We start from the raw sequence: 26907 nt of genomic DNA, 5'->3' as shown, positions 1-26907 counted from the left end.
AAATTTTGATACATTTCCGATGCCACATGGCAGATTATAATGCATAATTAAGGCCAAATTTAAACTATAACAATTCTTTAAGGAGGATTTCAAACTCACCCATGATGACAAGAGTTACTACTACATCAGAGAACCAAAGTTGACTCATCTTCGTACCTATATATACGCTTCCCATAAACTTATTCTTTTTTTTACTGAACTAAGATCAAAGAAGCAACTAATACAAATACTAATTAGTTAATAATAAGTTCAATATTTTTTACTACGATTAATTTTCGTAGAAACAAGAATAATTCTAAGTCATTACCATATTTCAAAGTTATTATAGTATATAAAAGAGACAAAAACAAGGGGAAAACGAGAAAGAAATACTAGCTGAATAACAATGAATTACTAATATTATGAAAGATAGCATAATTTCCAAATCTTTCCCAAACTAAAGACTAAACAAAAACTAAGACTCGTTCTCGAGTGAAACGAGGCTCCATCTATGCTTAAACGAAGTCGGGAATCCACACACGGGATCACGATAATAACATCTGCGATTGCGATAATAAATCGATCACGATAATCAAACACGAACACGTTCCCCCCTACACTCGAGAAAAACACAAGAAGTACTCATTGCTCATCACATGATTCCAATTCAATAGCCCTCTTTCAAATGATGAACGATAAATCACCACCTCATTAAGGCACGAATGAGATAATGGGTGAATATATTAGTAGAATCCTAAATGAATCTAATTAAATAAAAGAAATTGAAAATAAAAAATATCCCATCAATATTTATCTACTTTATATTAACAATTCATATTTAATACGCCATACATCCCTCTCTTAATCCAAACAAATGCATCCACTACTGCAAAACAATTTTTCTAGCAGTAACAATTTCATTTACAAAGTCAAACAATTTCTTAAAATCCAAGCCAATAAAAATGGGACGTTAATTGGCGAGAGAGTAATTTTTATAAACTCATATTGTAAAATAAAAATTACAACACCGATTTATAGACACAACATAAGCCTAGGTTTCGTAATACAACTGGGCAAAGATAAAACCCTAGACTCGACACACAATTACTTGATAAAGAAGAACCAATCAAATACAAATACAAATACAATCACGTGAAAGTTTTTGTTTGGTGTAGAAATTTTTGTCAAAATTTCTTGTCCCACATCGGTGGGCATTAGGGAGTTTGGGGGAGTGGCTGCCTATAAAAGGAGCTCACCCCCCATTTTGTAAAATACCTCAAATTTGTAATCTCTTCTCCGTCTATATATAAGCGGGCTCTGCAGAGGGTGCTCGGAGACGTAGGCAATTTGGCCGAACTCCGTTATCAAAGTTTCGGGTGTGTTCTTTCTTTATTATTTATTTTGTTCCGCATTTATTTCTGGCTTTATTTTCTGTTGGGATATTGTATTCAATATTATTTGCGGGTTTGGTAGTAGTGTTTTGTGCGGTTCTTTTGGGTGTTTTTATATTGTGATAAATAAACCGACTGATAAATTCTGTTAGGAATCTGGTATTTAAGAGGGACAGTGTCCTCGCCAGTCTTTCCAAAGAATTTATTTGGAGAAGTAATTTTATCGAGTAGACCCCATTGGGTTAACTCTGAAATTACTGAATCGGTTCATTTCACTATTTGAGAGAAAATTACCCGGTTTTCTCAACAAGTGGTATCAGAGCCAAAGGTTCGTCCTTGGTTCTGTTTGTTTGTAATATTGAATACTTTATTTTGAGTCTGTAATGGCGGGTAATGATCAAGAAAACAAGGCTAGTTCTTCGTCATCGTGGTCGAGGTTTCCACTGTCAAATATGAAATTGACGGTGGAGATATTTGACGATACTGGCCATTTTGGTATGTGGCAGGGAGAGGTTCTAGACTCTCTTTTCCAGCAGGGTCTTGACATTGCCATTGAAGAAAAGAAACCAGAAGATATAGATGATAAAGATTGGAGTACCATAAATCGGTTAGCTTGTGGAACAATTCGGTCGTGTCTGTCCAGGGAGCAGAAGTATGCTGTCAAGAATGAGACTTCTGCACATAGATTGTGGAAGACACCGGAGGACAAATTTCTGAAGAAGAGTGGTCAGAATAAGCTCCTTATGAAGAAAAGGTTGTTCCGATTTGAATACCGATCAGGTACCACTATGAATGAACACATTACTTTGTTTAACCAATTAGTAGCAGACCTGCTAAATTTAGATGTGAAATTTGAGGATGAGGATCTGGCATTGATGTTGTTGTCGTCTCTACCTGATGAATTTGAACATCTGGAGACCACATTACTCCACGGTAAAGAGAATGTGTCTTTAGATACTGTATGTTCTGCTTTGTATAGTCATGAATTGCGAAAGGCAGATAAAATGAAAGGCAAAGCAGTTACAGATGAAGCATTAGTGGCAAGAGGTCGTCAACAAGGCCGATCAAAGGAGAGAAGAGGAAGGTCCAAATCGAAAAGGCGAGTTGCCAAAGATGAGTGTGCTTTCTGTTATGAGAAAGGACATTGGAAGAAAGACTGCCCAAAGTTGAAGAAGAAAGAAAAGGCTTCGCAAGATGCAAATGTTGCTGAATGCAAAAATGATGCGGAGTCAGATTGTTCTTTGACGGTTTCACCTTCAACATCGCATCCAGACGAGTGGATATTGGATTCAGGTTGCACCTATCATATGTGTCCCATCAGGGAGTGGTTCTTTGATTTCGAAGAACTCAATGGCGGACTTGTTTACATGGGGAATGACAGTCCATGTAAGACAGTCGGGATAGGCTCAATCAAGCTACGGAATCAGGATGGATCCACCAGAATTTTGAAGGATGTGCGGTACGTGCCCCAGTTGAAGAAGAATCTCATCTCATTGGGGGCCTTAGAATCTAAAGGCCTAGTTGTGATGATGCGAGATGGAATTCTTAAAGCAACTTCAGGAGCATTGGTGATGTTAAAAGGCGTGAGAAAGAACAATTTGTATTACTACCAAGGTAGTACAGTTGTTGGGACAGTAGCAACTGCAACTTCGAGTAATAAGAAGGATGCAGAGGCGACGAAGCTTTGGCATTTACGATTGGGACATGCTGGTGAGAGATCATTGCAAATTCTCGCTAAGCAAGGATTATTGAAAGGTACGAAGTCTTGCAAATTAGAGTTTTGTGAGCATTGTGTTCTGGGAAAACAGCGAAGAGTGAAATTTGGCACTGCAATCCATAATACGAAGGGAATTCTGGATTACGTGCACTCAGATGTGTGGGGACCTGCCAAGACTCCGTCACTTGGAGGTAGACACTATTTTGTCACTTTTGTTGATGATTTTTCCAGGAGAGTTTGGGTGTACACTATGAAGAGCAAAAATGAAGTCCTTGGGATTTTTCTGAAATGGAAAGCTCAAGTTGAAAATCAGATGGGGAGGAAGATCAAGGTTCTCCGATCAGACAACGGTGGAGAATACAAGAGTGATCCTTTCCAAGATGTATGCCAGGAGTGTGGCATAGTTCGGCACTTCACAGTGAGAAATACACCACAACAGAATGGAGTGTCAGAGCGTATTAATCGAACACTAGTGGAGAAAGTTCGTTGTATGCTGTCTAATGCTGGGCTAGACAGGAAATTTTGGGCTGAGGCCATCACATACGCTCAACACATTGTCAATCGTTTGCCATGTTCTGCCATTGATGGCAAGACTCCTTTAGAGGTATTGTCCGGTAAACCTGCAACTGATTATGATTCTTTGCATATTTTTGGTTCTATTGCATATTATCATGTGACTGAATCAAAGTTGGATCCACGTGCAAAGAAGGCTTTGTTTATGGGTTTCAGTGCTGGTGTTAAAGGATATCGGTTATGGTGTTTGGAGTCTAAGAAGACGATTGTAAGTAGGGATGTTACCTTTGATGAATCTTCCATGTTGAATAAGGTAAATCCAAATAGTAGTGATACTTCGCAGCAGGTGGAGTTCGAAGAAGCAGTTGTGATCCCAACTACGAACACCACAAATGACTCTCCTATGGAAGAAGAAGAGTCAGATGATGAAGAGGTTCCACCCCAAGAACCTTCGCAGCAATCAGAGCCAATTGCAGTCAGGCGAACGAGGCGGGAAAATAAGAAACCTGCTCGATTTGCGGATATGGTAGCATATGCGCTTCCAGTTGTTGATGATGTTCCATGTATCTTTTCGAAAGCTATTGAAAGTTCAGAAAGCGATGGTTGGAAAGGTGCTTTGGAAGAAGAGATGCAATCTCTTCAGAAGAACAAGACATGGAAGCTGATGCCATTGCCGGAAGGCAGGAAGGCAATTGGATGTAAATGGGTTTTTGCAAAGAAAGATTGGTAGCTAAAGGCTACGCCCAGAAGGAGGGAATTGATTACAATGGGGTATTTTCTCCTGTTGTTAAACATTCCTCCATTAGAATTTTGTTGGCTTTGGTAGCGCAGTTGAATTTGGAGCTAGCTCAACTTGATGTGAAGACCGCGTTTTTACACGGTGATCTGAAGGAGGAAATCTATATGACCCAACCGGAGGGATTCAAGGTTGCTGGTAAAGAAAATTGGGTTTGCAAGTTGAACAAATCGTTGTACGGATTGAAGCAGTCTTCAAGACAGTGGTACAAACGGTTTGACAAGTTTATGAAGGATCAGATGTACACAAGAAGCAAATACGACCACTGTGTGTATTTGCGCAGACTTCAAGATGGTTCCTACATCTACCTACTCTTATACGTTGATGATATGCTGATAGCATCAAAGAGCCAAGTTGAAATTGACAGATTGAAGGCTCAGTTGAGTAAAGAGTTCGAGATGAAGGATTTGGGGGAAGCCAAGAAGATTCTCGGTATGGAGATTACAAGGGATAGAGAGGGAGGCAAGCTTTGGCTGACACAGAAGCAGTATTTGACCAAAGTACTACAGCGTTTTGGTATAAATGATGATTCCAAACCTGTAAGTACCCCACTTGCTCCTCATTTGAAACTTAGTCCTCAGTTATCTCCAAATACGGAAGATGAGCGAGAATATATGGCGAAGGTTCCCTATGCTAACGCAGTTGGAAGCTTGATGTATGCAATGGTGTGTACAAGACCAGACATTTCACAGGCCGTTGGTACTGTGAGCAGATACATGCATGATCCAGGCAAGGGTCATTGGCAAGCTGTGAAATGGATTCTGCGGTATATCAAAGATACTGTAGATATTGGTTTGTTGTTTGAGCAGGATAAATCACTTGGTCATTTTGCAGTTGGATATTGTGATTCCGACTATGCTGGTGATTTGGATAAGCGAAGATCTACTACTGGTTATTTATTCACTTTAGCGAGTGCGCCAGTTAGTTGGAAGTCTACCTTGCAGTCAACGGTAGCTTTGTCTACGACAGAGGCAGAGTACATGGCCATTACTGAAGCTGTGAAGGAGGCGATTTGGCTTCATGGGTTGCTGAAAGAATTGGGTGTTGGTCAGAAACAACTTGAAGTATATTCTGACAGCCAGAGTGCTATTCATTTAGCAAAGAATCAGGTCTTTCATGCAAGGACGAAGCACATTGATGTTCGCTATCATTTTGTGCGGGAAATTCTCGAAGAAGAGGAAATTATCATCCGAAAGGTTCCGACTTTGGAGAATCCTGCAGATATGTTGACCAAGGTGGTGACGAGGGCCAAGTTTGAACATTGTTTGGACTTGGTTAATATTCTGCGATTTGGAGCTGGCGCTTGACTGCGCCAATATGAAAGCACCGCGAGTCGTCTGTTTGGGTGGAGAAGTTTTGTGTTTGGTGGGATTTGAAATTTTGCCAAGGTGGAGATTTGTAGAAATTTTTGTCAAAATTTCTTGTCCCACATCTGTGGGCATTAGGGAGTTTGGGGGAGTGGCTGCCTATAAAAGGAGCTCACCCCCCATTTTGTAAAATACCTCAAATTTGTAATCTCTTCTCCGTCTATATATAAGCGGGCTCTGCAGAGGGTGCTCGGAGACGTAGGCAATTTGGCCGAACTCCGTTATCAAAGTTTCGGGTGTGTTCTTTCTTTATTATTTATTTTGTTCCGCATTTATTTCTGGCTTTATTTTCTGTTGGGATATTGTATTCAATATTATTTGCGGGTTTGGTAGTAGTGTTTTGTGCGGTTCTTTTGGGTGTTTTTATATTGTGATAAATAAACCGACTGATAAATTATGTTAGGAATCTGGTATTTAAGAGGGACAGTGTCCTCGCCAGTCTTTCCAAAGAATTTATTTGGAGAAGTAATTTTATCGAGTAGACCCCATTGGGTTAACTCTGAAATTACTGAATCGGTTCATTTCACTATTTGAGAGAAAATTACCCGGTTTTCTCAACATTTGGGTTGGAAACATTGTGTAGTATGTTTGTAGAAAAGTGAGGCCAAGTAGAATAGTGGCGGCGGCAAGAGCTATAACACTCCATGGGCTCCGAAACTTGGTGTTGATGAGGTCGGCCATCCACGTCCTCGCTTTGTTGTTGTAGTGCTCCTCAATACTTTTCTTCGCGTTATATAAAAGCTTATCGTTCGAGTATCCATAAGTATCGATGCTTTTAAACATCTCGACCACCTCTTCATCCTTAGCCAACCGGCTGTAGAGTATACCTTTCTTCCGCAGCACCTTTACATCTTTAGGCTTGTCGATCAGCGTTTTCATGAAATGAAAGTAAGACGTCACGCCATATTCTGTATTTGCCTGTGGCGACATCTCAAAAGCAATGAGATTGGAGAAGAATACTTTGCTATTGCTAGTGAAGTAGAAGGAAGGGAGGTGGAGCTCAGTGTTGGTGAACTTGCTGGCTAATTCGTTTGTAAATTGCGTCTTCTTCGTTACAGAATCCATGCGAGGAAGCAGGCGTCGCGAAGCATCATTTCAGCCAATGTTTCGTCGTCTTTGCCTCCTGCTCCGCCGTAGAAATGCCTGATTTCACCTATCCGCTCGCGGACCTCGCACAGAAGGAAGCTTTTGCGGGCAGCGCTTCCGCAAAACAGAACTAGTATCTCCTCCTTGAGCGGCTCCACCAGCTGCAGCTGTGGAGTCAGGCGGTCGTGGTACGGGCCGAGGGGGTCGTAAATTTGCTTCATGTCCATTCGCATGTATATCGGCACTCTGTGCAGCACGCGCCACCTGGATTCGACGTTGACAGTGACGGTGCCCGGAATTTCCACATCTATCTTTGCCATGAACTCAAAAGCTATGTTTATGGGTGTGTATATGCACAATTAGATTTGTAGTAGTAGAGTAGTAGTAGTGCATTTTAGTAGAACGACTACATTGGTCTTATATAAAAGTTGTGACCACATGTGGGTAAAATAATTTATTAGCTTAGCTTAAACAAAGACTGAAATCATTTACAAAAGTGAAAGCCATACCCACCATCCATCCTTAATATTCTCTCTGTCCCAATAATTTGTCACCATTTTGACCCGACACGAATTATAAGAAATGTAATAAAAAGTGGCTTGAAAAAATTAATGGAATGTGGGTCCTACTTCTATATATTAGTTTTATTAATAAAATGTGAGTGGAAATGAATTAGTGAAATGTGTGTTCTACTTTTAAATATTAGTTTTATTAATAAAATGTGGGTGGAAATATGTTACTGGAATGCGAGGTCCACTATCAAAAATTGTAAAAGTGAAGGTGACAAATTTTTGGGACGGATAAAAATGGTAATAAATGACAAATTTTTAGGGATGAATAGAGTATTTTATTTTCAAATCTTATACTACCAATTAAAGCGCTATTATACATAGTATTACTCTTTTACCATAGTTCCCTTCCCTGACTTTATTCATGAATTGTTCAACGGATTGAGATTTTAAAATATTCAATTTTATTTTCCACGATTTAGTACCTCTACCACGTCCGATCCATTTGTCAATAAGCTAAACGATTTACAGTGTCAACCGAAATAAATAATTGGCCAATTTGCCTAGTAAGTGCGTAAATTGGTGTTAAGAATTGCAAGAGGCCATGGGCGGATTTATGTATATTAAAAGAGGGGCAATTGCCCCACATCATATTTTCATATTCATGCATATATTGTATATTTTATAATTTATTTCTTTAATTTCTCACTAGGTGCCCCTCCTCAAATTCTTAAAATTCCTTTATATGTAAATTTGCCCCTCTCGTTACAAATTCCTAGCTTCGAGGCCATGCACATGCGTTGTGAGTTGGCGGCTTAATGTCAAAGATAAAAACACAATTAACGGATCCAATTTATTTATAATAACGTGTATCTTAGTGTACAAAAATTCATTTTTTAATTTCAATCTTTAATACAGGTAATATTTCAAAATCAAACTGGAACTTTAGTTGTTTTATTACGATGTGCATTACATTATTGGATTCCAAAGTTGTTACAAATATGTGTCTGTTTTTGCTATTTGATGTAGTGAGAAGAGTTGTTGAATTGCCGTCAGTGGCGAATCCAGGATTTTCGATATGGGGGTGCGAAATAAAATTATACTTGCAATTTATATAATCGACTAATCCTTTTTATTATATTTCTTATATTTTCACAATTATAATCTTTGTCTTTATTTTTTATATAAAAAATCCTTCATTATAAATAATACTAATAAGTTACTACTCCCTCTTTTTCTCCATAGTTGAGTCATTTTTTCCATTTTGGAAAGTTCCCTTATAGTTGAGTCATTTCCCTATATAGTAACTTTTTTATCTTTCTTACTTTACTCTCTCTACTTTATTTACTTTCTACTTTATTTTCTCTACTTTTTTCTCTCTCTTACTTTTTTATCTATGTATTTAACACATTCAACATCACTTTCTTAAACTCCGTGCCGAAAAGTTTTGCCTCAACTATGAAGAAACGAAGGGGTACTTTTTTAGTTGAATGATTTCTATCATCGGTAACAAAGTTTTTAGACTTTTACTACTATATTATAAATAATTATTTCAACCTTTAAAAGGTCTGTTATCTTTATTCTATTTAAAATGATATTTTTAGATTTTTATAATATGCAAATTTTGTTTTAAACTTTTGCAAAGTAGGTTATCTTTACTAAAAAAATCATCTTTTGTCTCCAACGGAAAACTTTAAGAATACAATTGGATTTAAAATTCATCCATTACATATAATAGATTTTATATTATGATTTTAATTTACTTTTGTTTAATATTTTATTTCATAAGTATTGAAATCACATAAACTTTTTCTATTTATTGAAATATTAACAAGACAAATTAAAAAAGAATGAAAATAAAAATAAAGATATTATAAAATTAATTGATAGCTATATAAACATTTATTACACAAAACTTAAATAATAGTAGTAGAAATTAAATATTAATCAAAACAAAATCAATTTGAAACGACATTGAGTACATATAATAAAATTAAATTGAAAAGAACCGTGGGTATCGTGAAAGAGTGGTGATTGAGGCCAATAAAGTATATAAAAAATGGCCATTACTTTTACATTTTAAGGGATCGAACCCGGGCCTGTGTTTGAAAAAAGAGAGCTTCTTACCACTGGGCTACTAACAAAAACTGTGAATTGAGGTATCAATATAGTATTAAACTAAAAGATTTTGGGGGTACAGCTGTACCCCCTTGTTCCTGTGTTCGTCCGCCACTTTGCCGTAATTATATTTTTTTAAAATTTTTTTTGCCTTGATCGTGTTTTTGACTTGATATAAATCCAGTCGAAGCAGGCCGTACTTGCGGCCCAATTAGTCACGTAGGCTAGAAGTGGGCCAATTAATTTATTAGTCTTAGGGCCCAATTTTGGGATAATTTATCAACTGAATTAAAAACTGATTAATTTGCCATGTAAATAGATTATAGACTAAAGGCCAAAAGTGGTCCTTAACATATGACGATTTTACTATTTTGGTCCAAAATATTATCTTTTGAATTATTTAGTCCTCCACAATTGAAAACGGGTCGGATTTAGTCCTTTTTGGACGGCACCGTTAAAAATTGACTGTCAATGCATGTTTAAGCTATGTTGACTGGATTAGGAGTTTAAATTAGAATATTTAATTTATTTAAAACTAAATTACGCATCAAACTCCATGTATTATAAGCAATATAAAAAATCCAGAAAAAAGAAGAAAGAAAATACAATACATTACTGAGGGTGAATCTGCATATGGGTCTGTTTTCTCTTTTGACCTTCTTCTTCTTGTTCTTGAGATGAAACAATCCCTTCAAAAATGGCTCAGATTTACAACAAATTGAACTTGGAGAGGCAATGGTTGCAAAGAAGTTTCCTTCTGAGTTTGCCCAGCCAAGCAACGACCACCACCCAGCTGTTTTCATGAGATCGTGCTCGTGAGAGGTGTTTTCATCTAGAATGTCTGAGTAATCGATCGGGATTTGAGCTTTGGAATTGAATCTCTTATGTTTGACACCGTCGGCGAATCCTAATTTGGTGTTGTTCTTTGATTTGAACTTCAATTTCACAATATTCTGATCCAGGAAAGACTTCAGTCGAGATCCGTCGCTGGAACCCTCTTGCTTCTACGCGATGGGCTGTGGTGCGGTGCCGTTCTCCATCGCGTCCATGTTCTCGAATAAGAACTACGACGAGAAGTACCTCCCGCCGCCGGGATGGCGCGGGAACGCGGCGGTGCGCTGCCTCTCCGCCACCGCGTGGAGTTTTTTTTTATAAATGATTAATTAATAATTTAACAGGAGTACTGGTAGTTAACAAAACGCATCTAGTTACCTAATCCCATCAAAATAGCTTAAACATGCATTTACTGTCAATTTTTAATGGTGCCGTCCAAAAAGGACTAAATTCTGTCCGTTTCAATTGTGGAGGACTAAATAATTCAAAAGATAATATTTTGGACCAAAATCATAAAATCGTCATATGTTGAGGACCATTTTTCTCCTTTACTCTTAAAAAAATATACAATTTTTTGGATTATTTAGTTGATTGATCTACTCTTAAAAAAATACAATTTTCTGGGTTATGTAATTAATTGATCTACTTTACTTATATGGCACTGTTTTTTTGTGTAGGTAAGGCCATCCACAATAGGAATAGCCCAGCAATAGCCCAGCCATAGCCTAGCCACTGCCACATCATCAGCACTAAAAATCCTCCTGCCACATCATCAAAACAAGCAAATAGCCCAGAAATAGCCCAGCCATAGCCTAGCCACATACTATCCACATCACTATTAACAAATATATACAAAATGAAATAATTAACAATCACACAATATACAGAATTAAATTTACGACACAAAAACAAGAAAATTCACTAATATTAATAAAATTTAAAAAGTACATTAATTAAAAAAATTACATAATAAAAAAACTAACGGCGGTCAATCCTCCGCGCCCATAACTCTTCAATTAAATCCTTTTGGAGTCGAATATGAGCCGTCGTTTGGCGCATGTCGGCATGTGCTTGTAGGAGGCCGGCTTCATCGTGAGGTACCCCACTCCGTACGTTGGGGGCGGCCACGCCGTGGCTTGGACCGGCTTCATTATCGTCGTTGACCCAATTGGTCAGTTCGCCACCTTCATCTTCGACAATCATGTTGTGCATGATAATACATGCGTACATTATATCAGCAATGCATTGGACATTCCACAAACGCGTTGGACCCTTAATTGCCGCCCATCGAGATTGGAGCACACCAAATGCGCGCTCCACGTCCTTGCGCGCCGACTCCTGCCGCGCCGCAAAGTAGGCCTTCTTCTCATCTCCTGGGCATCGGATCGTCTTAACAAAGACGGGCCACCTAGGGTATATCCCATCCGCTAAGTAGTAGCCCATATCATGTTGGTTGCCGTTGGCGACAAAACTGATGGCCGGACCGACGCCCTGGCACTGCTCGTTGAAAAGTGGCGACGAGTTGAGGAAGTTGAGGTCGTTGTTCGAACCAGCTATCCCAAAATACGCGTGCCAAATCCAAAGCCGGTAATCAGCTACGGCCTCCAGGATCATCGTGGGATTCTTTCCCTTGTAGCCAGTCCACTCCCAATGCATACAATCTATGCTGCCTAACATACCCGGGAACCCATGCTGACTCCCGTGCATCCGCAACAGATCTTGGCAGTCTTCGGGGGTAGGCGTTCGGAGATACTGATCACTGAATACTTCTATCACTCCCAGACAGAAATTCTTCAAACATTGCAGGGCAGTCGTCTCACCGATGTGGAGATACTCGTCCCACATGTCTCCCGCGCCTCCGTAGGCCAACTGCCGGATTGCCGCAGTGCACTTTTGAATAGGTGTGTGACCGGGTCTGCCAGCCGCATCGTGCCTGAAGCGGAAATACAGATATCGAGACTCCAAAGCGTTGACAATACGCATAAACAGGTCCCTGCTCATCCTAAAACGACGCCTGAAAAGGTTGGCGTTGAACCGAGGCTCCTGTGCGAAGTAGTCTTCGTATAGGCGCTGATGTGCAGCTACGTGATCCCGATCAATCACACTGCGGCGGTGGACCACTGGGGGAGGTCGAGGTATCGCCGGCTGCAAGGCCCTTTCCATCCATTGGTTTATCGCGTTGGTCGTATAGGCGTCCAACGCTTCGGCCATTCGACGTTCGTACTCCTCAGCATCCCCTCCGCTACCACCACTACCACCACCAGCGTTACTCATTTCGCGTTGTTGCTCTTGTACAGAAATTAAGATAGAGAGAGTACTCGTTAAAACAAGTGGTGCGAATGAAAATGACGAGCAAAGCGCGTATATATAGTGTTTCGGAAAAAAAAATTTAAATTTCGCGCTAGGCGGTGCGCTGGGCGATTCGGGCGCTGCAATAGCGCCGAGCGGATCGCCCAGCGCACCGCCCAGCGCTGCGCGGTTTCTCTCTCCATTCGCCCGCTGGGCGACTGCAATAGACCGCCCAGCGAACCGCCCAGCGCCGGCGCTCGGCTGGGCGGTCGGCTGGGCGGCATTGTGGATGGTCTAAGGAAATACTTATCTCTTGGAACTTGGAAGCTATTGAAGTTGAGATGTGAAGAGTATTGTCATGCTTTGGACATTGTTAATCTATCGTTATTTTAGTTTTAGAATTTGGCACTATTTCAATTCATGACTCTTGTTGATTAATTTCATAAAACTTACAATTTCCAAATCGGTTTGGATTGGAAAAAAACTGATTTGAAATATGAATACTCACTCATAATTCAGCAATGGATGACATGAGTAAGTTGTTTTCAACTTAAAAGGGATGTTTGAGTAAAGTAAACAACAGCTGAAGCCTTCCTGATTAGATTTTGACGTCTTAGTAACTTGGAATCAACGCCTCAAACAAAGATAATCCATCTGTTCACACTTTTTGGTGGTACTATAAATTAAGTACATTTAAGAAGAAAATATGTAGGAATACAAAATAAACAAGTTGTGCAATTGTTAAAGAGTCTTAATGTGTAACTGTTTATACTCTCTTTTATTTATTGGAAACTTATCAACTTATATACAGTTCAGCTCATTTCAATAGGTAATTTTTTTATTTGGACCTTTCATTCTAGTATGCGACCAAGTGAAAATTACATAAAGAATTATTTACATTACAAACCATATAATTATATAAATATTGCAGCAACGGCATATTTACTTTTTCACTCTACCATTTATTAATTAAATCTAATTTCTCCTCTTCTACTTTTTTGTCACAAATACACACTTAACAAGATGCATTCTTTTTCACCATTATACTCTTTTTTTTGTATTTTGATACATTATACTTAATACATTAACAATTGTGTATTAAAATTCGTATATGAGACTATCGTCGTGGAGAAAGGGAGTACTCCAACTTCTTAACATAAAATACTTTTACAAAAATGAGAACGTTCAAATAAACACGTATGGTTGGAAAGTCTCTTTAACTCGTGAGCCTTTAATCTATCTGCTAAATAAAAGCTTGAGTTCAACACACCTCCAATGGTTTACAGCTCTTTAAAATATTGTTTAGGAAAAATGCTTGTACAATATTTATAATTTGAGATACTTCAGTTCATTCTTTTGACAATTGTCTATGCCTACCCTTGGTTTCTCAGCATCTATAACAAGACATCCTCAAAACGAAATCAACCCTGCATATCGCTACAAAACGACTCCGTCTCAGTTGATCTTCGGCTTTGGTCTCCTCGGCTTTAATACAAACCACAGTACAAGGCCAACAACACCAAAGGCAGGAATCGTAGTCATGTCAAACTCGACCTCTACTTTCCTCTGCCTGGTGCAGTGAATTGGATGGAGACTCGCAACAGTTGCATTTGTGTAATCAGCAAATCTGTGGAAAACAACATATGTAGACTTATAATGTCAAGCTTGTCATCCTTATTTGAAGCCATGGACAAATAAAAATTAGAAAACTATGCCAAGTTATACAATCAGATCTGTGCTAATTTAACCAGAAATAATAACAGAAAGTCAAGAAGTGAATTATATGCTAACCCTTTTGTTGCATCCTCTAGAGTGTGAAGCAGTCTCAGGGCGTCAGCATAACGTAGTTCCCCAGTTACAGTCGAAATCTGAAGGAGAAACCAAAAAGAAATTCAAAATAATGATGAAAGATCTAATCAGGGCGATGCATTATATATGCAATTTCAGTTGTTCACTTACTCTTCTCCACAGACTGATGACATAATTATACTTGTTCAGCAACTCACGCTCCTGGGATAGGAAGAGCTTGAAAGTGTGTTCTGCTGTTTCTCATTTAGTGTCAACAATCAAAGATTCAAGGTACATTTGAAAGTGACAAACTTTCACTACTAAACCACAGATTTCATGGCATTAGTATGAAGTGCAAATCTATGGTCCTGAAGGACCTGAATTAGATATTTAATTTAAATTTAGGTTCTTTTATTATATATTTGTCTATAGGAATCACATAGGCACTCGGGGACAGATTCTTGAGTTTGTTTGTTGTTTAATGAATGTAGCTATTACCAAGAACAGATACCACAAAGAAAGGATACATGTACGCTCCATCAAAAGAAGATTGATTGCTGAATTCACAAGTTGTATTGACTCCTCAAGAGTTGTGAGTATATAGCTCCTAGCAATGGTATCAGACTGGAACTGGGAAATATGCCCACCACCGGAGGTAACAGAAAATGGGTTACAACCCACTGACCATGTCCAGTCCTGTCGCACATCACGGTATGATTCAGAACATAATTAGAAATATAGATGTCTATTCCATCTCTAATTCCCACATTAGAAGTTATAAGAATCATGTTGGTATAGAAAACAAGTGGGTGTGCACATTCAAACACTGACTCAACACGAACCTGAATAAAAAAAGAGTCAAGAAAAATAGGAATATGACATAACTGGTACATGGCCCAACAAAGTAACCAATAGATTCAGCTAAAAGGGAAGGTAGAGGAAAACTAAATCAATGTGCATTTGTGCATGTAACTAATTGATGTGAGAATAACATAAAAGTAAGGGAATAAATGACAAGACATGCTTCAATTTTAATTGGACTATAATATTAATGCCCTCATAGTCTAGTAAAACCTGGAGCAACTAAACTTCCAAGCAAATGCAAATGAATCCACAACTTACTGCTCTTGTTCCAAAGTTACTTCTGATACACGTCCCAAATACTTATATATAACTGGAGCTTCAATTATCAAACAGGAAAATTATGCAGCATAAGAAGGCATCTGAGCAATAAAGCACTACATTTCACTGTTCATTACAAATCGGAGAATGATTTAAGTGCGACAGGGCTTTCCACTTAACAGGCAATAGTCACAGATTAGGTTAACGAACTTGTCTAGGCCAGAGCAGATATATAGCTCCCGTGAGAACATAGGTTAATCAAATACATATGTGAACTTTTAGCTGGGATTGCACACGAAGCTCGCCATGATTATAGGATGCCACTGACCATAGAATCCGAGTCTTAAATACACTAAAGTCAATGCACCATACATACTGATACCTGTAATCTATAGCAATCCTAGGGCACTCCACAAAACAATTTAAGGCACTAGTGTGCATATAAATATATATAAGACAAAATCTTTCTTGGCAACGAGGTAATTAACAGATATATGATGGGCTACAGATTGGAACTTGGTGAAAGCACAAATAAACATAGATTTAATCAAACATGTATAAGATGTTAAGGATCCAATAGGTTAATATTACTATTATCATTTCTATTTGTAGAAAAATCTTTCCATCACGTTTCAAATCCATATCTCTCCTTTCCTACTCATTTAATCACAGAAGCAGAAATACTTACTACATGCTAGGACCATAACAACTGAGCTTAATTGTTGAAGAGCAGTAAATACTCCCTCCGTCCCATAGAAATAGGCCATATTTCCTTTTTCGTCCGTCCCATACAAATAGTCCATATCCATTTATGGCAATCTTTTTCTCCATCTTTTTTACTTTATTATTTATTTGCCCCACTATCCACTACACAATTTCAACTATTTTTTCTCCTTATCTCTTACTTTACCAATTATGCATTAAAACTAGTGCCCATACCAAATGACCTATTTTATATGGGACGGAGGGAGTATGTAATAACCTCAATTGCAGCTTCATGGGCTTGACTGTAAACTAGATGAAGTGGAAGCACCCCAGCCAGATGTTCAGAGACAGCAGCCAGAGCAGCTTTTGTAGGCTTCCTGTGCAACAGACAACAATTTAGCTTTTTGTGCTTTACTTTGAGCATTTATTAGTAGTTACAACAAAATAAAAATTATAGATTTTAATGATATTATCTATGTCCAATGTTTTCACTATAGTAGCAAGTGTTTTAACCTCAAGTCCCACAAAAGTGACTGTCCATTGCACTGCAGATGGCTTTCCCAGGATGATGGCTCCGACTGGACAACAATTACCATGTCAGAGAGTGCCCTGGCCTGATAATGCTTGTCGACTAACAAACCCTCATTGTGAATGAACCAAAAGATGGGGATTTCCAGTGTAGACCTGCTTTGTGCATGCAAACCTACATAACAAAATGATTAGTGAAATGTATTTGTGCACAGGAATTTGGAAAATAAAATTGAAATATGAAATCTATAAGCACCAGAAAATAAAACCTTTCAAGGAAGCATGATCATTTAGCCTCTGTAACTGATGCTGAAGAATAGAAGAATCAAGATATGAACGAACTGTCTTTCTGAAAGTTCCATTCACAAGTAACAGAGGAACAGCAGCTGCTCTCCTAGCCACTGAAAATGCCATTGCCAAAGCAGGATCTTCAGACAGTGGTAACCTAAGAACAAGTCAAAAGTTGGGTTAAGACCATTAATTGAAGAACAAAATTCAATTAACTGTCAGTATGGGGTTATCCAGTGATCTAGTCTAACAGCATGGCTTAACAGTTTGAAATTTGTTTACATGCTCCACGAACATCGACCAAAAGAAAAGTTAAGGAATGTTGATCATAATCTATTCTTAAAAAGTAGTGCATTATGGGCTCCACATTAGTTTCTTTCATTATGGCTTAATCAAAGTGAAGACCTTTCAGCAAATTCCAAGAGAAATTCTTAATATTTCGATATATATATATATATATATATATATATATATATATATATATATACATATATATATATATATATATATATATAATATGAGCAAGGATTAATTGTTAATTATTGATGAATTCATGTTTTTAGTTTTAGATGGCAAGCCTGTTCGGCATTTAAAGCTCAATTTATATTATCAATATGTTTCATAAGTTGTGTTCCTAGAGCTGTCAGAAGCAGAACTAGAACTTCCTATCATTTTGTCTACTACAGAATGTACAGGCTTTCGCATGTAGTAGACACATAAGAACTGCATGCATGCAAATCTTCTAAATGCACACTATAATGGAGAACGTATTAGTCTATTAGATATAGATGAACATCCTAAATTACCTAAGATGATATATAGAAGTAATGAATAGAAAGCATACATGTGTTGGCTGAAGTGAACTTGCTGAGAAGGTAACACCAGAGAGGAAAGCCTATGTGTTAGACTTTCCAGATCAACAGGTAAGTGCTTAACATGTCTTACTTTCTGCATAAATAAAGGAAGAGTGAATATAAGATTGGATATACTTTCTCTAGAACTTCTAAAGAATGTTTTCTTTCCCATACATCTCTACCTCTTGTGTGACAAAAAACAATTGGAAAGAGATTTTTTCATAATAGTGGAATGCACCATCTGCAAGGGAGGGAGAAATAATGTGCCTCAACGAACCCCAGAGTGTTGCCCCTAGATGTGAAAGGAAAGTGTCACGTGCAACAGTGTAGTTCTGGAATTCCTGCATGGCCAGAGTGTGGTCAGAATAATACATTAGTGTCCACTGACAAGAGAGAAATAGCATCAATTGTCAGGATGACATGTCTAATTTGGAGGAATGGAAGAGCAAACCTCATTAGTATCACTGAACAAATTCCAGCTCTCCATGCGTTTCAATGCGTCTATGGCTTTTTTTCTATGACTTTCATCATATTCCTCACCCTCAAAAGACTGGAGCTCATTTTTCAAATCCTCCATGCGTTCATCAAGCTCTGTATTGATGTCTCAGGAGTTAAATTAGAACGTACAAGAAGGGAAGTGGGGAAAGAAGGTCATCAAGTGAAAGCCCATTATTACCTTCACAAAGTGAAAGTTTGATCTTTCTTCCCTTGCAATGTTTGAAAGCAAAGAGCTCATATATGTCTATCTCAGCTAGAAGGATATCAACAGCATGCTGATCTTTCTGCATCATTTCATATGAAATATAGCTCATAAATCTAATTGAATAGAGGATGCTAACAAATTAAATATATGCATTTTGCATTTTCACAAGTTCTGGTAACAATGTCTAATAACTGAAGATGCTCCATCATTACACCACGAAGAATAAACTTTTAAAATATGCATGGAACATAAAGCCAGGCAATCAGCATCCTCATGAATCTGGTGTCAAGAGTTACAATATCATAAAGTCATGACAAACAAGAAATCCAAGAACCGTACTAGACTAATAGTACATATAAGATTAAGGTTTTCCTAAAAGCCATATTCAGTAACTCAACGCCACCCTGCTACCACTCAGTTCAAGGTGAGCATCCAGGCTGCAGTCCTCATTAGAGTGACTTGGCAGCCAACACCAGTCAGTATACATGATGGCCTTTTTTGCCATTTTTCAAAAAAGAAATGTATTTGATGGTTGAATAGCTTTTCATTAGCAGCAGTAACTAAAGGTCTCATTTATGCCAACTATATTAATCAAGTCTCAGAAGGAGTTTTGTACTCATTCAAGCAGCATATTTGACTCATCATTGTCAAACAGCCTTTAAACGAAATACTATATAAGATAGATATGCAGTATTTACTATATAAGGGATCATCTAAGGTAGATATGCAGCCTTTGAAAGCTCAATACAGCTTCACTAGTGGATGCTTTTCATGTTGGGTCAGCAATTTGTTACACAGAGTTTATTCGACTGTTGGACTTGCTTCTGCCTCGACTGTTGTGGGCCTGGCCCTTAAATTTGCTCAAGTGAACAAAAGGAGGATTTCTCCTTAAAAGATGGACTCGTCTAGGATATGACCTTTGACCAGAAAGGACGCTGTTCCACTTGGGCTGGAGAGTTCTCTCGTCTGATTGTTCTTTTTACGGTTTGGATATTGGTCATATGATTTTATTCTAGAAATATTGTTCTACATTATGTTGGTTCTCCTGTAATCTAAGTTCTGCTCTTCTACTCGTACATATAATCAAACTTTTTTACTATTTGAAAATGGGACTTAACTGCTATATCCCTTCTATAGAATTCTTTCACTGAAGTGATCCATTGAATTCAAATAGTATGTAATAACTAGTAAGTGTGTACACCCAACCACAAAGACAAAGAGAGATGTCAAAAAATAATGGAAAAAATTAGAGATACATTACAATCTTAACTGCAAATAACATAACCGATAAGGTTGCTTTTTTCAATGTATCATCATTTTGGCTAAATAGTACTACCTCCATCCCAGTAAATATGAAACATTTGGTTTCCGGCACAGGATTTTATGCAGTGTTGTTTTGTGAGTTAATGAAGAAAGAGTAAAGTACGAGAGAGGAGAAACTATAGATGTTGTTTCCATTTTAGGAAACATTTCATTTTTAATGGGACAACCCAAGAGGGAAAAGGTTTCATTTTAATGGGACAGAGGAAGTGTTTCTCATCATGTAATTGAATGCTGTAAGAAGCTTAAATAAATGCCTACTTCACCAAACACCGCAAACTTCTCCTGAATTGCCTCTTGTAAGCGATTTTCAGCTTCATCTTCTGATATCTCTGGATCATTGAAACATTGTAAGGATGAAATAGCCAGTACATTAGTTTACCATTATCAGGAGGTAAAGAATAACATACAGTGACAATTAGAAACAGACATATGGCGCACATAATTCAAATATATGCAAAAAGGGGCATAGACATTAACAATATAATCTCAGGGTGACAGTGGCAGACCAATAATGCGAAAAGATATCGATGGAATTGTGAAAAGAAAACATAGTGATCTGCGGCTTATCCGAATACGATCAGTGTGATTAATTATAATTCACTTCCTCTGACCGACTACTACCTGCAACTGCACCAATTGTTTTCTCCACATTTGGTAGGCTTTGTTCTGTACGCACTCCTTCTCCACCTACCGAAGGTCCCCAGGAAAAAGGTCCAGCAGACAAGTCGATGAACGCCCACCTGGTATTAAACGACTACCAACTATTAAGAATCAAGATCTCGAGGGTGAAAAAAGAGAGAAAAGGGCGGGGGTAGGACTTCACCTTTGATTTCCTATCCACGTATCTGTGAGACATTCAGCATGAAAACCATCTAAGTTTCCAGACTCTAAATCTTTCTTAGTAACAAGCTTCAGATTTTCATTTTTCCCTTCCAAAAACTGCAATAGATTTTGAAAGATCATACTCGAAGACTTCCCAGAGAGAAGCTTGAACCATAAGGTGATAAAGCTTCCACAATCTGATCGTCACAGCCAGTCCATGTTTAAAGATGAAACTGGCATATGCATTCCCTTAAGCATATATCAGTTAGCATTATACCACAAGAAGAATATACCTGCATAACTTTGCTCTGTATCACATGATCTGTGTCTTTCCCTTGATGTAGCATCTCAACATTGTTCAATGTGTCAAGGCATCTGTTATACCAATCTATCTGATAATCATTTCGGTAATATCCAAGAGAACACATCAGAATCATGAAATCTACAATAGTTACTGGTTGATCAAAGACTTGACATGTGTTTGTGTATAGTGTTACAAACCAATTATAAGAATGAGAATCAGAAAATAATCTCAACCAAAGAAACAAATGTATGAATTAGGGAGGTTATATAGCAAACTAGTGGTGGTGACTAGTTACAAAAGCTCTGCAATAATTTTCAACTTATATGTCACAATTAGATATATAAGAATACAGGTGAAGTATAACAAACCGTGTCAGTCTCTTCCATTACAGTCCAGGAAAACTTTGCCATTGGATGCTTTTCATACAAAGGTCTTTTGATTTTCTCAAGAGCTATCAAGAATATTCAATGTATAAATTAGTGACTGGATAATATGTCAGTCATCTGCCAAAATAAAGAGCAAGTACTACACACCAAGAACACTCTCTGGATTTTTTCCAGACTGAAGAATCTTTGTCTGCAAGGTCTTATTCTGCAATATTAATTACAGTAAAGATTAGTGGAACAGTATACAAAAAGGAAAAAAAGAAAGCTGATTTTATAGTTAAGATGTATGGCTCAAATATGAAAATGATCAGGTACTGTAAACTAGTAAAGAATGGCTCTTTTCTTACTAAGAACAGCAAATTAAATCTGATCAATTAGTTGAGAAGAATCTTAAATTTGTCCTAAAATTTAAAATTGAATGTAATCAGATCGGAAATGGAACTTCTTGAGTATGCATTGAATAACTCTATGAAATAAGGAATGCAAAAGAGGCCAAAAAATTATAAAACATACCTCCTTAAGAAAGTTTATTTCAGACTCAGACAAGCCTCTCCTGCAGTGTAAAAACTGGGTCAGTGACTCAGTGACCTCACCAACATGGAGATATAAACACAATGCCAATTTTAAAACAAAGACTTTTCTGCCAGACGCAAATGGATGATGCAAACTATTTGAAAATTTCTCCTGCTCTTTCTGCATTTCATTATCCTTTGGTTTTTTCCTCCTTTCTTCCGGTATTTTCATTTCATTCTGAACCTTTTCTATTTCCTCGGGTCTCTTTTGCATAATAGTTCTCATAATAACAGAATATATGGAATCCACATCTTGTCAGAAACATGTATAATCAAAACAACCATGTATTCATAATAATCAGGTAAGATCAAAGATCAGAACTGAGTTTTCACTCCTTCAATACTAAAAGATATTACAAGAGTTTGTCAAACCAAGGCTAAACTCAATTTTTTTTAACCTAGTTTTGAGTTAAACTATTTGGGAAAAAAACTATGTTCTTTATTTGTCTGAGTTGAAGCTTTTTCAAATTGGGTTGCAACAGTATACAGTCAATATGCATCAGAAATTGACCCCCTATACTGGTTAGTTAGCATATTATACTGGATAGAAGATGAAAATGTTTACTTATATGATGGTGATACCATGAAAGTGACATAATAAGACGAGGTCTCAACCATAATCTTTTCAATGGACTCGAATTGATCAGATTAGTAGAGCAGATAACTCTCTATAAGTAGATGAGGACATTTCATGGTTCAAAGTGGATGCTAGTTACACATAGTCCAAACCTGGATCATATAGGCAGCTAATTGAATATTAAGTAGATTTCTAAATTTTGGCATGCATATGCTTGTATTACAAATATTATAGCTGGTAATAGTAATAATATGAAAAAAAAATAAAGCATGAACATAGTTCCTACAAATCCAGCAGTAATCTAATACAAGTATCGTTCTATTGAAAGGCATTAGCACATGGCTCTAATCATAGTATATAAGATCAACATATAACAAAACACCATCAATTTAGAGGTAATTCTCGAGATCCTTTTAGAATAGAACTTTCAATACTTGTAAGTTATCATGGGTTGGTTAAAATGTTTTACAAGGCACTGCGTCCAAACTATACTAATTCCTCAGTTTGAGAAATATGAAACTTAACCAAACCACATATAGGTGTAGCCAATGTCTTCAGGTTGGTCTAGCTAGGAAAGGTATCCAAACTTATAAAAATCTCTCGCAAAAGACATGATAAATGTATTGAGATCTGCATGCATCCTATTATTGTTGCAATGAATGGTATGCAAGCATAGTCAAAACAACTGAACAGAGGAGCATGGGTGTCCTAAACATGGGAAAGAAAGTACTCTTAACGATAGCAAAATGTAAACGCCATTAAGAGAAAATATACAATAGCCAGGTTTATCTCAAATTTGATTGGCATTTCTCATTTGTAATAGAAAATGCTCGAGAAACTTACCGATAGCCATATTTAGGTCTTTTTGCATCATGATTTGGGTTCAAAATAAAGATGTTATATGCACCTTCCAGTTCTAAATATTCCACAAGACTGTTGATGAAAACACTGATCATATCAATATCAACTTGCCAAAGACCTGCAGGATCGTCCCTTTGAAGAGAAAAAAACGGGCATCACAAACATGAGCATAGGCCAGCTAAACTAAACTAAACAATGTATCAAGTCTTCGCCTGGTTCACATGGCATTTAAATACCTGGTATTGGATACATTATCCCGGCGCCCAAGGACATCGATTGCACGTTCAAATATAGATGTGACTTTTTCGCCCATCTGGATGGCATGAACAGAAAAGCTACAGGTTCATTTGACAAAAAGATTAATGTTAATAATCAACTACAACAATCAATTCACAATTCTACAAGAAAGTTCATGAATCAGGCAAAAAATAAAAAGTAATGAAGGATAGAATAATTAGTGAGAGCAGTACTTGTAATTTATGTGACTGACTAGTGGAAGATGGTGACGTTGCTCGTGATCAATGTTAATCTTGTAAAACGGTGTAAGAATTTCTCCAATTTTTGGAATTCTAGTGTGTTCAAATATATGATCAATTTTGGTGAACCATCGCTCTAATTCTTCTGGATTTAGCTTAAAATCTGCAAAACAAGAGATAGGAGATAGTCATAAATAAAATCCACCTTGTCCAAAAAACAGCAAGGTGATTGAAGTGATCATTCGCAAAAGTAAATAGTGCATCTCTAGATACCTTGGTTCCCGTTGCCTTCAAATCCAATGAAAACAAAGTTCACAGGCACAGGAAGGTAGATTGAGTGAACTTCCAAAAGCTTGAGATAATTTGCAATATTTCCTAATATCCAGAAAAATACAACTTCAAGTTCGGAACAAGTGCAGTAAATGGCATAAAAAAACTTCATGTACCCAAGGTAAAGAAATAAATTGTGCAAAGCAATCATGTACCCAATGTAATTCTTAGCTATTAGAATTATCGCAACTAAATATATTCATCAGATAATGCAAACTCAATCTCTAATGATGTCTGACACATAAAAGTTCTTAAAACATTTCTTATTTGAGTGTCACCAGGCGATTCAAACCATAACTGTGTACCACGCCTCCTCTAAAGAATCTTCTTTATCCTCAAAGATTCTCCTTTTACTACTCCGGATGTAAAACCAACAAATGGCTGGACTTTACAGCAGTTAACCTCATTTAAAGATCAAGCTACTAAAACCAGACAATAATAAGTCAATGACCATAGCAGAGTACAGCGACACTGACAAGCTGGTTTAGCACTCTATAATACTAAAGTCTGAGAGAGAGGGTCCATGAGGAAACACATGGTTCAGATCTTCAGACTAATTCCTAACACAAAATGCTCCAGTTTGAGATAGTAGGCACGCCACACGTGTTATATAAACTGTCCTACAAACACCTCTTGCTAAACCTGGTGCAAATTATTTTAACTATGATTTATACAGTAATGCTCTATTAAAGAAAAGAAAGTATTTGAAGAAGCATATCCAATAAAACTTTCAGGATTCAATCAAGAACCCTATGCTGGTGTCTTTAGTCCATATGATATTTAAAGATTATGAAGTTTCAGTAAGGTTTGAAGTATCCCCAGCTTGGCAAGTGGCAACCTAGCTAAATTTAAAAGAACAGAAAACAGCAAAAGGAGCAGTGGAAACTACATGAATGAACATGCAAAGAAATATCAAACGAGTTATCAATATTCAGGCAAGACAGTACGCATGTTTGTTCATAAGAAAACAACTAACGCATGTTATGGAAATCAACAAATGAAGCTTACTGAAACTTGGTAAAATTTAGCTACTCTCAAAGAGATATACTGTGAACAGAATAAGTACCTGCCTTGGTGAAGTTGGAGGGATCAAATTTGTTCGGGTTAGATGATTCCAAATCATCAAAACCTGTATACCGTGAATGCCAGTTACAGAGAAGGCAACTAATAAGCAAATGCAACATTCCTATGACTCAAAGGAAAAGGAACCAACAATATGCATCGAACAAACTGAAGACTGTAGAAAACAGCATACCAGTTCGCATTACAGACTCACTCCAGAAACGACTTTTCTCCTTGAGGTTAAACAAGGAAAAAACAGACGACGGTGATTTACCGCTGTTATGATTACCGAGTGGAGCCCCATTTGACGTATTCTCTAATAGCTGATATAAAGCATATAAAATCAAGTCAGCCAAACAATACATTTCCACCAAGGTTCTCCCTCAGTTTCAATACCAATTTCTTCAATCTAGAGGGACTTAATCAACTTATACACATGAAGTAAAAGCCAAACCAAACAATTAAGCAAAAACGAAAGCAACTCAAGCTAATTGGGATGTTAAAGGTTCAGATACAGTTAAAAACAACCTAAAATTATCAAAAGAAAGTGACTAAACTATTTAAAGACGTGATGACAAGGAAAACGAATCACTCACCAGAAGAGAAAGCAAGATTAGGAAGAGAACGCGAGAAATGTGTGGACCGAACATTGGAGCTGATCTCCACATTCAATCTTGATCCACCTTGCACTAGCTCGGGAAATCGGAAAATCCCCAAATTACAAAACAGCTGCGATGAATTTGTATATATACACCTCCTATACTGTATTTCAGTGTGTAATGGGAGTAATAAAGTCGCATTTAAACAAATTTCCAGTTGCCCAATCCAATAGTATTATTACTCTCATTTTTTCTATTTTATAATTCTTTTATTTTAAAAAATAGTAGTACTACTACATTTTTTCATGGTTAAGATAAAAAATTATTGTTTCGAAACTTATGAGACAAAAAAAATAGATAGATATGTAGATAATATAAAATTGTACTACGAGTATATCAAAATTAGGCTTCAAACTTTTGGATGAGATGTGAAGTTGTGAAGCTACAATAGCATGACATTGTAGGCACTGAAATTGACGTCACAAGATTTAATTAACAATATGAATTCAATTAACAAAATAAAGGGATTTGATTTAAATTTTTTTTTCCAATGACACTATTATACTTCCAAAACCCATAAATACTTAGGTAAACCCAATGTACAATTAAAACTACACACTTAAGCTCTAAAGCAAACACATCACAAAACGATTGCAAATAAGAGAATTTATAAGTGCCAAGTTTAATCTTCTATTATATTTCCATAAATTCAAGTAACACTATTTTATTTATATAAATAATCGTAAGATTCAATGCATTAATCAATAAATTGTTTCTCAAATAGTTTGCTCATTAGTTGAAGAAATAAACTTACTATGTTCAAACTCTGCAAATTTTGTGTAGTAGAAGAAGTTAGAACATAACAATGTTTTCGCTGCCAATAGCCAAAAATAAATCGGCTAAGCTCACTCAATCACGACATTGTGCATAAAGTTATTAATCGATCTCTCAAATCCAATTTGCAGTCTAAAACAAACAATTGGATTTATTTATAACTAACATCAAAGT

At 37.1% G+C, this 26907-nt stretch overlaps 2 protein-coding genes across 2 annotated transcripts; both read right to left on the bottom strand.

Annotated features, from left to right (window-relative positions):
• Positions 1-5837: 5837 nt before the first annotated feature.
• Positions 5838-7169, bottom strand: LOC121785295. Its single transcript, XM_042183682.1, has 3 exons — positions 6884-7169; positions 6338-6785; positions 5838-5862 (listed from the first exon to the last, which is right to left on the bottom strand). The coding sequence occupies exons 1-3, from the start codon at positions 7167-7169 to the stop codon at positions 5838-5840; spliced, it is 759 nt and encodes a 252-aa protein (XP_042039616.1).
• Positions 7170-13802: 6633 nt separating this feature from the next.
• LOC121784536 lies at positions 13803-26068 on the bottom strand. Its single transcript, XM_042182694.1, has 25 exons — positions 25897-26068; positions 25494-25623; positions 25305-25367; positions 24182-24283; positions 23903-24071; positions 23669-23767; positions 23415-23564; positions 21936-21975; positions 21570-21627; positions 21405-21487; positions 21026-21124; positions 20734-20849; positions 20532-20650; positions 20169-20239; positions 18561-18666; positions 18336-18475; positions 18067-18225; positions 17875-17978; positions 17012-17187; positions 16728-16917; positions 16492-16591; positions 14915-15083; positions 14559-14641; positions 14391-14467; positions 13803-14226 (listed from the first exon to the last, which is right to left on the bottom strand). The coding sequence occupies exons 1-25, from the start codon at positions 25966-25968 to the stop codon at positions 14055-14057; spliced, it is 2847 nt and encodes a 948-aa protein (XP_042038628.1). The 5' UTR covers positions 25969-26068; the 3' UTR covers positions 13803-14054.
• Positions 26069-26907: the final 839 nt, after the last annotated feature.

Source organism: Salvia splendens, chromosome 21 (assembly GCF_004379255.2).
Source record: "Salvia splendens isolate huo1 chromosome 21, SspV2, whole genome shotgun sequence".
NCBI lineage: Eukaryota > Viridiplantae > Streptophyta > Magnoliopsida > Lamiales > Lamiaceae > Salvia > Salvia splendens.
The sequence above is the reverse complement of the archived record's forward strand: the minus strand, read 5'-3'. Positions and strand labels throughout refer to the sequence as shown.

Coding starts and splice junctions, on each gene's coding strand:
- LOC121784536 (XM_042182694.1), bottom strand. CDS start 25,968: ATGTGGAGATCAGCTCCAATGTTCGGTCCACACATTTCTCGCGTTCTC. Junction 24,284..25,304: donor CTCCAACTTCACCAAGGCAG/GTACTTATTCTG, acceptor TCTGGATATTAG/GAAATATTGCAAATTATCTC. Junction 18,667..20,168: donor AGTTTGCGGTGTTTGGTGAA/GTAGGCATTTAT, acceptor GAAATGATGCAG/AAAGATCAGCATGCTGTTGA.
- LOC121785295 (XM_042183682.1), bottom strand. CDS start 7,169: ATGGCAAAGATAGATGTGGAAATTCCGGGCACCGTCACTGTCAACGTC. Junction 6,786..6,883: donor TTTCTACGGCGGAGCAGGAG/GCAAAGACGACG, acceptor CAAACGAATTAG/CCAGCAAGTTCACCAACACT. Junction 5,863..6,337: donor CTACAAACATACTACACAAT/GTTTCCAACCCA, acceptor CTCCTTTTATAG/GCAGCCACTCCCCCAAACTC.